A 12,366-nucleotide genomic window follows, 5' to 3' on the forward strand; every position below is an offset into this window, starting at 1 on the left:
CGGGGGCGGCCGCTCCCCGCCTCGCTCAGCGCCATGGCGGGCCCGTGGCGGGCGCTGCGGAGGGCGCGGGGCTGGGTGGCCCTGGCGGGGCTGCGGGCGAGGCCGGACAAGTTCGGGGGGGTGAGCGTGGACCTAGGCGAGCTGCGCGGCTCCCCGCGGCTGGAGCGGGCCGCCTTCGGGCGGTGGCTGCGGGGCAAGTGCCGGGCGAGGGTCCCGAGTCGTGGAGCGGGCGGGGGGCGGTGTGTGAGGGCGGCGGGGGGCCCGCCAGGGGGCGCTCTCAGCCGCCGCCTTCCCCTTCACAGACCCCGAGGGGCGATGGCGGGAGGGAGCAAAGGGTCCTTCACAGAACCGTAGGATGATTAAGGTTGGAAGGGACCTCTGGAGATCATCTAGTCCGATCGCCCGGAGCAGGTGAAGCAGGAGTAGCAAACCACAGGAGGTGGGTTTGGAATGTCTCCGGAGAAGGACGCTTCCCCGTCCGCGCTGGGCAGCCCGTCCCCGTCCTCTCTCTGCCGCTCTCACTGTGAAGGTGAAGGGTCAGGTGTTTCAGTTTATGGCCACTGCTCCTTGTCCCATCACTGGGCGCCACTGAAAAGGGTCTGGCATCATTCTCTTGGCACCCACCTTTGAGATATTTGGATGGGTTGGTGTGGTCTCATCTTCAGACTGAACAAGCCCAGCTCCTGCCGTCTCTCCTCACACAGAGACGGTCCAGACCCCTCATCCTTTTTGTGGCCTCTGCTGGACCCACTCCAGTAGTTCCTTTTCTTCCCTGTACTGAGGAGCCCAGAGCTGGACACAGCACTCCAGAAGAGCAGTTTCCCCTGTTTCTCATGGCAGACCCTAAATGTGAAAGCCATAATTTTGCACCTGAAACCTAAGTTTGTACCACATAAAATGTTGAGATGGCAGCCTCTGAGACTGCTGGCGAGTTTCTGACACCAACCATAGTTTCACTCTGTGGTAAATGTCACAAAAATAGAGATTTTTGCACATTACCGATGGCCATGGTGTGTGGTAAAGCTCAAAACAACCCAGATCAAGGGCAAAGGGATCCCTGACCCTCCTCACTTCCCTCTTGCAGAGTCCGTGTCTCAGTGGCGGGGTGAAGGCCGTGTAGCTGTCTGGCTCCATGTCCCCATCCTCCAGAGCAGCCTGGTGGCCGTGGCCGCTTCCCAAGGCTTTGCTTTCCACCACGCTGAGCAGGGCTCGTCCACGCTAACACTGTGGCTGGCAGAGGGGCCCAGCAGGCTGCCAGGGTTTGCCACACACCAGCTGGGGGTTGCAGGTGAGTTACGGCAGTGCTTGCACTTGCAGAAAGTGTGGAGGAGCCCGTTCAGCAGGAATTGTTCCTCTGTGAAAATCAGCTGGCTGCTGCCATTTGGAATGAACAAATAACCACCAATGTAGAGAAAAACAGCACTTCTCTACTCTGTGTGCTCAATATATAAATCTGTCTAAGCTATGTTCAAGTTAATGTCTATAAATGGGGAGAACTTGACTCAACAGAGATTGTTCAGAAGCTAAAGCAACTATCAGCATAAATTGCAATGGTGTGAGAGCTGATCTAAGCTGTGCCTAGAAGTCTTTAATCCAAACATATTTTACCAAAAAAACCCAAACAAACGCCATGCTCTTATCCATCTAGACCTCCCACAACCACAGATAGAAAGCTGTTCCATAACTGAGAAAATTGAAAAAGATGGTTTCCCCTTTTTTTATTTTTTCATATAGCACAGCACGAGGGACTGATGATGAGCCAGAAATACCATCAGCTTGAAGTTGGCTTCACCAAATTCCAGTGGTTTTGTTCTCTCACTCAGCAGAGTTCCACAGATAAGCCATCACCTATCCCATTGCTCAGTTATCTGTAACTGGAGATTGGTTTGGTCCCCTCCTGTACTGGATAAGGGTTACATTAACACACAGAAATTACGAGACTGGGGAGAGCAAATCTCTCCCCTTCCAAACCTGACTTGTTTGTCCTTGGCTTGCAGGGGCTCTGTGGGGTGCTACTTCTTCCCCAAGTGGTGTAAAGGCCCCTAAACAGCAATTTGAAAAATCTGGTTAGGAAGAACTCACAAACGGTGGTTGGTTCTGTGCAGCAGCAGGTCAGGTGGAAGGAAGTTTTGGGGGAAAAGAAACCCTTGAATTCTGACACAGTGCTGCTGCCATCGGTAGTGGGAGTCTTCGGTTCCCAGGCCAGCAGAGGGCAGGGTGGGTGCTGAAGGCAGCCTTGGAGTTTGACAATGGACATGTTAGAGCATGTTTTCCGGAGGTATGGAAACCTCACCATTAAAATACGTGGCATTAAACTGGAGCAGGACAGTGCATTCTCCTCGCAAAAGCACCGTGTTACTCCTTGTGAGGAAACCTAAGTGAAGGAGAGGTTTTCTGAAGTAGAAGTTGCACAGCTGAAAGTGCTGCTTTAAAGGAAATCATGTTAGAGATGAGCTGTGACCTTGGTGGGCATCAGAAAGAACTGTAAGGAAAGTCATAACTCTGAAAGACTTGCAAATATTTAAAAATGTATTGTCAGAGCATAATTTGCAGCTGTGCTTCAAAACACTTTGCACTCTGCAATGAAAAAATGAAAAAAACTTTAAAGAAAACTTTGGTAAGTGCAGGTGTACAGATTTCATCATTTATTGCACGAATTTTAAAATTGCACAACTTGTAATGTATGTGTTCTTTGCTAACATTTTTCAAACCTGTATGCTTCTAGTCATTATTGGGGTTTTCTTTAAAGGATATAAATACTTCAGGAAAGCATTCTAGGCAGGTAAACAAGTATGAAATACTGACTGCTGTGTGGGGTTTTTTTGTCCTTTGTTCTGCTCACTGTCAGTGGATCTGGAACACATCCCAAAAATACACTAAGCAGCATTGGATTCCACCTGGTAGGTTAATTCCATTATCTTTCTACTTTAGGAGGGTAACCCTGGGTAGTGGAAAGGCTCCATTTAATTTTTAATTAATTTTACTGAAAAATAAAGTATTTAAATACGGATATTGAGGAGGGGAGGTCAAACACAAGGCTTTCTTTATTCCCTAACCAAAATGCAGTTTAGAATGTGTCTGCAGTAAATTAAAATCAATTTTCTGGAGCGAGTCTGTATCTCAAAGCTGTGGCCAGTCAGTGAAATGCAGGAGTCCTGTGAGCATCCTGAAAGTGGGAAGCAGAGCTGTGGAGAGTGTTTGTCTGGCCAGCAGGAAGCCAGCACAGGGAACAGGTAGTGAGTCTCATTGCCAAGTAGACCAGCAGCCACTTTTCCTCCTGTCTAGAGTTTCCCACACAGCAAAGCCAGGGCTTGTGCCTCAGGACCACGCAGCCAAGTGATGACAAAGGTGTGAATAAGCGGGGTCAGGTCATGCTTTACCAGACTGGATGAGAGTGGCCAAGCAGAGAGTAGCAAATGTTACTCATTGGGCTTGGCCAGTATTGTTTAGAAATAGTGGAATATGTGATGTGTCTTCCAGCTAAGTTACTACATCCATTTGTAGGCGGCAGGATTTTCCACATGTGTGAAGATACAGAGGAGTCTCTGGTGTATGAAGTGATTAAAATGTTTTTAAAAAGCATTTCCAAAACTCTCCACCTCCGAGGAGGATGTGGCCTGCCATCCAGAAAGTGACATGTTTGTAAATATGCCACCCAACAACAGCATGAGGACAAGCTGAGGAAGGAAAGTAAAAGAAGAGGAAGAAAAGTGAAAGGCATTTTCTTCCCCATCACATGGTCTACAAGCCTTACAGCTGTTATTTGCATTGCTACCACCTTAATCCACCTGTTGAAACAAAGCCCTTGGAGTCGAAGGACTCCAGGAAGGAGAGCCTACACACACATAGGATCATCAGCCTTGGCCAGTCCTGGTACTTAAGGAAATCTAAAATGAGCAGTTGTGTTACTGTGAAACTGCACAGGAAGGTGGAGGTGGTTTGATAAGCCACTTATGAAAAGTGACTTAAAAATAGTTCCCGAGTTGTTTTACAAATACCTGCTCCTGTCTGCTGATGATTACAGTGCAGGCAGTGGTGTCTGCACCCATCCCGTGGTTGACAAGTGCTTCTCAACATTGAACATCTTTGCATGCATTTTTACATCAGTCAAAATTAAACAGGTAGGATAAAGATATTTTTCTCCTCCATTGCTCATTATCTGGAGTTATCTAAGGGATTCTTTTTTTATTTTTTCAATATTTTTCTTGCCTATTCCCCAAAAGAGAACATTCAAAACCAAGTGGCATTGTAATAGTGATTACTTGGTTCAGTTTCAGGTATAAACCTTTCCAAAAAGTTGTCCTGGCATTGGATGATTTTAAAGCTCCAGGTGCCACATTTGTGGCAGGAGGGTAAGTTTTAAAAAACACATTTCAAGGCAGTCAAACTCTTAACCTCACTGATTCCAACCAGGTGTGGCCCATTGAGGGAACATGAGACCAGGCAGCAAATCCTGTTAGTGTGTTTTCTTTCTTCTTGCTCTGGATTTAGGTATCCCCCAGCAGAGATTCTGATCACATCACTGGGAATTTCACTGCCAAAAATTACATTCACAGGCTTCAATTTCAGGGCAGCAGAGGAGAGCAAACACTCTCTGATTCAAAGGGCAGTTTCCTGCCTTCCCCAGCCCTCCCTGGTCTCAGCAAACTCTTTGCCTGAGGAATGGCTTTTCTAGAAAACAAATCCTCTAATCACAAAGTTCCTCCCGCTTCCCTTTCTGTTGCTTCTTTTAATCATTACAATAGTTGAACTTGGACACTGCTAAATATTTACAGGAGGAATGAAATCATAAAGTCACAAGCCACCAAGAGGCAGATGTGTGACTACACTCTGAAAGCACGTCCTTTGACATATCTTGAAGGGAGACTGGTACTTCATCCTTGAAATATCCTCCTACACATAACTCTGCCATGTATTATTAAAAAACAGGATGTTTTTAGCTGGACACTCACTCCTTAATAATTCCCTCCTGTGGGTACTCTTCCCCATAGCATTTTAAATGCACATGTCATCACAGATGTGCCTGTATCCTCTTCCTCCTGCTGTAAAATGACATAAGCATTTTGTTACTGTTAACCACTAATTTGAAAGCCATGCATGACTGATGTGGAAAAGATCCTGGTGAGTTGCACCACAGCGCTCTTTAAAATCTGAGAAAAATACCTGTTTTAAGGGAAGGACATTTTTAAAGTATGACCAGTGAGTATGACATAATTAAACATGAAAGCACTTGGGTTCCAGAAAGTAGGAAAACTTGTAATCTGTGGGAGAAAGTAATGGGCTGAGCATGAGGACATAAGGAAAAGCTGCACTTCTCAGTCAGACAGGTTTTTCATCAAGTGAAAGTGTCCCTTTTCCACTTGGAAGCAACACTTTTTGATTAAGAAGCTGACGCAGATTATGGTCCAGTTTTATTACATAATATTATTACAGTTCCTGTCATGAGTTGTTACCTGCTTAGTGTGAGTTCAGAGACAGTCACACAGCTGAACATTATCTGTACAGTCAGCCCAGAGTATTAAACCTGGTGTGTTGTTAATACAAAACCACTCAGATCTTCACTACAGCAGGTGGGGGCTTTGTCATGAGTTTCACTGGAGAAAAAATTTGTCCCCCTTAAGGGTGGCTTCTCAGCCAGAGTCACTAAAAATTCTCTGTTATTTGAGGAAATTCTCTGCTGAAGGAACAGCTTTGCCTGATTGTTTGGGTAACCTCTTGATCTTGCATTCTTTAGTTCTGATATTAACACAAGGAAGTTTTTCTTTTCATTTCTTGTCCAATCTGGAACTTAAACATTGCAATTATTTATCTTGGTACTGCCAAACTTTGATTTTTTTATACAGGATACTTAACCTTTTTCTGATATCTTATTGTGCATCTGTTTTCCACTGACAAACCACTTTGTGATTCATCCATACAAACCTCACTAATTGTACATTAGGGGTTTGCTATGCTTTATTGTTAAATTTTGGTGGTTAGGATTGAACAACATTGTCCAACACTTCCTCTTCTTCAATTTTCTTTCTATACCAGGTGCTGTTCTAGATGAAAGCACAGGAAAGGTATTGGTTGTACAAGACAGAAATAAGGTACGTTTGTTACAGGATTATAAAATAGAGAAGTTCATTTAGATGAGCGTATTCTGTAGTATAAAACAAAAATATATGTTTATTTTTATTACTGTCCAAAATTGTGATAGTTAAGTTACTTCATTTTACAAGTGTCTTAAACACATACATCTACATATTGCTGAATTCCATATTAAGGGAAAAAAAAAAAAACAACTCTGAAAATCAACAGCTTTGTTATAAATTGTAACTGCAGATTGATTCAGCAGAACTCAGTATCCTTCCTGCTTTGAGTTTTCTGTTTTCTCCTGTAACTGACCCAGGAGTCCCTGATCTTGTGTTTGGATTTATGCAGATGACTGGAAAATCCCCATGGCTCAAAACAGGTTTTGAGAGGATTCTGATTTGGTTTGGTTTCCAAAATTCCAGGCATATCTGCGGCTTTAAAGGAGCAGCAGCGTGGTTTGCTGTGACCTGGAGACCACCTTGGTCCAGCAGGTGTAAAGATCTTTAATTCCTCACACGCAGAAGGATCCGCCCTCACTGCAGCAGTGCCAGACCAGAGCAGGGCTGTGGTGAGGGTGGCTCCTGTGATGTGGCTTGAGGTCACCGAGCATCCATCACTGAAGTGTCTTCAGCCCCTGTCAGGCTAACCCAGGTTTTTACTCAGCTGCTGCAGAAGGTTCTCAGGCTCACTGGCAGCTGCCTGTGCTACTCAAGAAACATTCAGACTCCATGATGCTTTCATTTGCAAGTTGAAATGTTTCATGTTAAAACTGCATTAATTAAATCTCTAAGAGAGTGAGATGAATGCACTTTCAACATGAAACAATCAAGACTAAGCTAAGTAGACTGAAATACACTTGGATGCATAATTTTCATTTTATACTGTTAAAACTCTGCCACAGTCTCAGTGGCTGCATTCTCCTGTCTCTCCTGAAATAGCTACTAAGACTTTTCTCCTCAGGACCCGAAACATCAGTTCATTAGGACCTACAACACAATTAATGAACTGCAGTGAAAGAGTGCTTTCATAGGCAGGTTCAATCATACCACACTTTGAGTTTCTAACACAAAAGAGAAGAGTCTCTTGAAGGTTTCTCTTCCTCTGAACTTGTTTCCTGTAATTGAAGATGTTTATTTTTCAATTTTGTACTTTATATTTTTTACTTACAATAAAGTAAAATGTCAAGGACTTGGCTTTAGGAGGACCTCCAGGCTTTCATTCAGCAATTACCAATTAAAGCATAAACCTACCTCTCATGCTGTAGACTCCAAAAGTGGTTGCAGCTCTAGGGAGTCTCCAGGGACAGAATAGCACATTTTAAACATTAGAAACATCTATTCACCCTTCTATATGCAAAAATATAAATGTGCATGCTTACCTTTTAGTAACTATCTTAAACAGATACCAGAGTAAAAAAAAACCTAAATTTAACAGCTGTCGGAATTTTAAGAGCTGTTTGTGTTGAATTGTGACAGGACAATTCCACAGCACACAACGATTTCCAGGAACTAAAAGTAAATCTGAAAGGCAATAGAAAAATATATGTATTTTCAATCTGCACTATTTTTAATCCATTACTTTAAATTCCTATCCAAGCCCTTTAAGAATGCCCAGGAAAAAAATAATTTTCCAGTGTAGTCATTAGGGTTTGAAATCACTGGAAAGCACACAGCTTCCCTGCTATGCTGCATAGACAAAAAAAGCTTCTTCAGTGTACCTTTTTACTGACTTTAGTAAAAGGGTAACTCCTTCCTACATAAACTTTGAACAGGGAAAGAAATAGAAAGTACAGAGAAGTAAAGGTAAAGCCTACAAATCTTTGTGCTCTTGCAAGAGGTGCAGGGACTGGGACTCCTTAAGCAGTGTGAGTAACAACACCAAGCCTGCACTTCACGTTTTAATACTGAACTTTATTGCAATTCAATAAATGTTTCTGTACATAAATCACACACAAGCCCTCATTCCATGAAAATGACAAGTTACACTAAATGATAATTACAGACACACAGAGACATCTTAAAGCCAGTGCAGTATAGAACAGTACAATCGTAATACCTGTTTGTAAGATTAAATATATATACATTTTTAAAAAGCCAAAACAATGGAAGTGGAATACATTAGTGATTAAATATAAGATTATATAGTCTATAGCAGCTTTTTTTTTAATAATCAACTACTCTATCTAGCAGCAACGTTGTCTAATGACTGTTAGACAGTTTGTATTTTCAGTCAATAGGTGTTTATGTATGAACTAGTATGAACTAGTTCCAATAGTTCATACAGACTGTAGTTGTCTCTGATCATCCAGTCGGCAGGAACAAACAAGTTCCTACTTACTGGTATTTGTAAAATAATACTGCAACTTCAACAAAAAAAAAAAGAGTTATGTATTAATTGTCTCCTTCGTATTAAAGAGTGCAACACATGCTGACTACTTCATTAATTTTTCCTCCAATACAGACTATAAACGCATGGAAATTTCCAGGAGGTCTGTCTAATCCAGGAGAAGACATTGGTAAGTCCTATGAGAATAGGTCAGCCATCAACTGAACTATAAAGACATGAATACCACTGAAATACAGTGATGGATTGGTTCCTTGAATTGATGCTGAATAGACGGAGTGACACAATCCTGGGACCCTAATGGTAACAGGGGAGTGTGTTCAGGACAAAAGTTTTGTGTTCATAACATTTATTCTTTTCCACACTTTCTTTTAAGTAAGTACTTGAGGCCAGCTAAGTTTTTGTAGGTGGTCAGATATGCTGCAATATGAGCCAGAGCTGCAGAGGATTAAGGGTAATCCATATATAGCCCAAAGAAAACTGAAACAGGGAGCTCTCACTGCAGTCCAGGGCAGTGACTTCAGGGATGGACTGAGCAAAAATTTCCATCTCTCCGTTTTTATGCACGAAACAAATAAATGCACTTGCTTCCTTCCACCCCCTTCATTTGATTACTTTGGACCAAGAGCTCCTGGGCACAGAGCCAGGATGAAGTGCAGGGCCTCAGTCTTGTGGGTACCTACTCCCAACAGAGACATGAGGCACTCCTGTGGTAGGAAAGAAGGCTGGTTTGGGGAAACTTCTCATTTCTCTCCAACACAGCACACCTGATGAACACTGCTGCAGTTTGTCTTCACAGGTGAATGAACACAGGTGCTTATGAAGAGAGAGAAAATCTGGCTTTTGTCTCCTTGTATCTCAGCCCTTAAAATCATGATCCATAGGCTGGTTACTTCTTAAGCTGGGTGTCGAGCCCAGGTTTCATGACTGTTCCATACCTTAGAAATACTTCTGGTTTAGCAGTCTCCCTACAACAATGTCTGGTAGGGTTGTATTCCAGTTATTATTTCAATACATGGAGAAACTTGCTGGTTGTCAGATTATGGCTGAGTTTAGTTTTTGTCACTCATGAGTTATGTTTTAAGTTGTTCTGTCAAACCTGGTGATGGAAATCAAAAATATTTGCTGGATAATGCAGTGTAACATGGTGAAATGGATCCATGTTTTCAAATGAATCCCAAATGCCGTGGCTGTTATCTAGCCAGCAGCAGCAGGATTTCTGTACTCAGGGGAACAGCAAATGACCAGCAGTGGCATTCCAGTGGGATTCCCCAGAGTGATACTGCTACTGAGTATGACAGCAGCCATCCCTCACTTAAGAGGTGAGATTATGGCTGGAGCCTGGACTGAAAACCACTCAGGACAGAAGTCTCTTACAGCTTCCCTCCTGCCACTTCTGAACTGCAGAGTAATAAAAATTGTGATTCTCTGCATCACATCTTATATTACAAGAAGATATAAATTAGTGAAGCATAAAATATAATAGAGCCTAATTTTTGTTTTTCATTCTTGCATCAAACCTTAAAATCACAAGTCACTCAAGGGACTAAATTTTAAATTACAATTAAAAATTGCAATTAAAATGCTTAAAATCCTTTGGTTACATGAAGTGACAACATGCACAGCTGCCTACTTAAATGAGTGCCAGCTGACTCATGCAAGTGACTCCAATAGTTTCATAATGCAGATTAAGCAAAGTGCACAAATTTTGGTATCTGAGTATTTCTGAAACTCCAGCCCTAGTGTTTCTTCTAGTTTAACTGTCATTAGATATTTATATACACACACACACATTTAAATAAAAGGGAAACAGAAAATGGCACTTCATCTAAATGCAAAGGTGAAAGCTTAAATGAAATCCCTCTTTACTGCAATTTTCTTAACCACAGCCTGCCTCAGCATTCCTCACAAATCCAGTTCACTTCTGTGTAACACAGCCCCTTTGCCCCCTAACAAAACCACCTGCCACAGGGAGTTACTGTTTCCAATATCTGAAACTACCCCTGAAATGCCTGTGTTGTCTCTGACTTGACAAGATGGAAGCTTCCACAGGATGGTGAATCTCTAAGTCTCTTAAAATGCTTTTGCTTTTGGAAGCAAGCCAACACACATTCCATACTGAAAATGAACTAACAGGAGCAGGTAACATTGCACAACAGTTCTGTACATTGACCACTCACACCAGACATGACCAGGAGGTTCCATTAATTTAGGAAAAGCCAGTATTTAACCCACCAGTAGTTACCCCAGGCAAGTAGGATTTGACTACAATGAAACTGCAGACTTTGGGGAAATCAGATTAAAAATCTTCTTTGGGACCCTTCAATTTGTTACTGAAGGGAAAAATCTTCTCTCTGGAGGAGTGCTGGATGGATGGGTGGTTCTCTGGCTGTAAATGCAGCATGCAGACCCTTAAAGTTCCTGGTGCGTTTGTGGTAAGGAATGTTAGCACTGACCTCACTCTGGCTGGGGCACACAGAATGCACATGTGCAGCACAGATGCAGCACATTTGCAGCATGTTTCCTGCAAGACCGGGCTTTGTGCTGCACTGGTTGCTGTGGCATATTTGAAATGTCACCAGACTCTTAAGGTACATCTTGAAAAGGATCTAGCACCAACTTTCACTTTCTGAAAAGAGTTTTACCCATTCTGTTAGCCCTTGGAGTGAAGTGCAGTGAAACTGATCAAGAGATCTGACACCAATACAGGTGCAGCTGCACAGGGTCTGAACCTGAGACTGGGCAGGGGCAAGGAGAGGGATGGGGATCCAAAGAGTGCAGTGCTGTCTTGGATTAACGGATCAGTGGAGCCAGCAGCCATCAGTGTCCATTAGAAGCCACACCCTGTACAGCATTACCAAAGTAATTCTGTAGGATATACACAGGGAAGGCACACAGCAATTACTTTTGTTTGGGGACCAAAAAATTTGCTTATCTTTGTGTTGGAAAAACAGACTTACGTTCTGAAAGCCTTATGAAGCAGAACAGGAAACATGCTGAGTTTCATGCTAAGGCTTTCCACCTTTCCTAAAGGTTTAAGGAATGCTAAGTTACTCTCAGATGTATTATTGCAAGGATTGCTCTTTCCACCCAGGAGACACAGCAGTTCGAGAGGTTTTTGAAGAGACTGGCATCAAGTCAGAGTTCAAGTCCATCCTAAGCATCAGGCAGCAACACAAACACCCCAGAGCCTTCGGGAAGTCAGACATGTACATCATCTGCCGCATGGAGCCCTCCTCCTTCCACATCAGCTTCTGCCAGCACGAGTGCCTCCGGTGTGAGTGGATGGACCTGGAGGAGCTGGCCAGGATGGAAAACACCACACCCATCACCAGCAATGTGGCCAAGCTCTTATTGTTCGGGTACCAGGAAGGGTTTGATAGGATTGACATAACCATGAGGGAGTTCCCAGCTGTCTACACAGGCCTGTTCTACAAACTCTACCACAGGGAGCTGCCCGAGTCCTACAGAAACATGACTTGATAGCCCTACATTTCACATTTCCTTATAGTAATAATTTAGAATTATTATTATTGCAGTGTTGCATAATACAGTTATCCATGGTCGTCTTTTTTGGTAATTATTAGAATGTAATTATTCTCTAATAAGCTAAGATATAAATTATTTTTAAAGGTAATTATTGCTATGAGTGTGCATCAGGTTTGTTCTCCTCTACTCCGTAAAGTAAGCATAAGGTAAATAAAATACATAGGTACCTAGAAGAAAACAGAAGTGTTACTGATCCTGAAAATATATTCTGCAAGTCATTTTACCTCCACACACATTGGCACAATCGGTTTAAAGAGCAATATAAGGACAGTATGAAAAATTCATGGTTTAATCTGGTATCTGCAAAAGTAGTTATAATATCAGCAAATAATTGCTTCTATTTGGCTACTTCGGAGAGGAGCAGGAAAGGTGACATTTAGTGCTGTGTGGCATTGGTGC

At 42.8% G+C, this 12,366-nt stretch overlaps 1 protein-coding gene across 2 annotated transcripts; it reads left to right on the forward strand.

Moving 5' to 3' along the window:
* Positions 1-33: 33 nt before the first annotated feature.
* Positions 34-12,351, forward strand: NUDT6 (nudix hydrolase 6; the record flags this gene model as incomplete). Of its 2 annotated transcripts, XM_083861288.1 has the most annotated exons (5): positions 34-193; positions 1,085-1,288; positions 6,034-6,089; positions 8,536-8,590; positions 11,513-12,351. In XM_083861288.1, 5 exons carry the CDS (start codon positions 34-36, stop codon positions 11,899-11,901), a joined length of 864 nt encoding a protein of 287 aa, XP_083717414.1. In that variant the 3' UTR covers positions 11,902-12,351. The 2 variants fall into 2 exon arrangements, with proteins under 2 accessions (XP_083717414.1, XP_083717415.1); XM_083861289.1 differs by lacking the exons at positions 34-193; positions 1,085-1,288 and adding an exon at positions 5,164-5,199 and having other exon boundaries at positions 11,513-12,341.
* Positions 12,352-12,366: the final 15 nt, after the last annotated feature.

The sequence above is a fragment of the Zosterops lateralis genome, assembly GCF_965231275.1.
Source record: "Zosterops lateralis genome assembly, chromosome: 5".
Classification (NCBI taxonomy): domain Eukaryota; kingdom Metazoa; phylum Chordata; class Aves; order Passeriformes; family Zosteropidae; genus Zosterops; species Zosterops lateralis.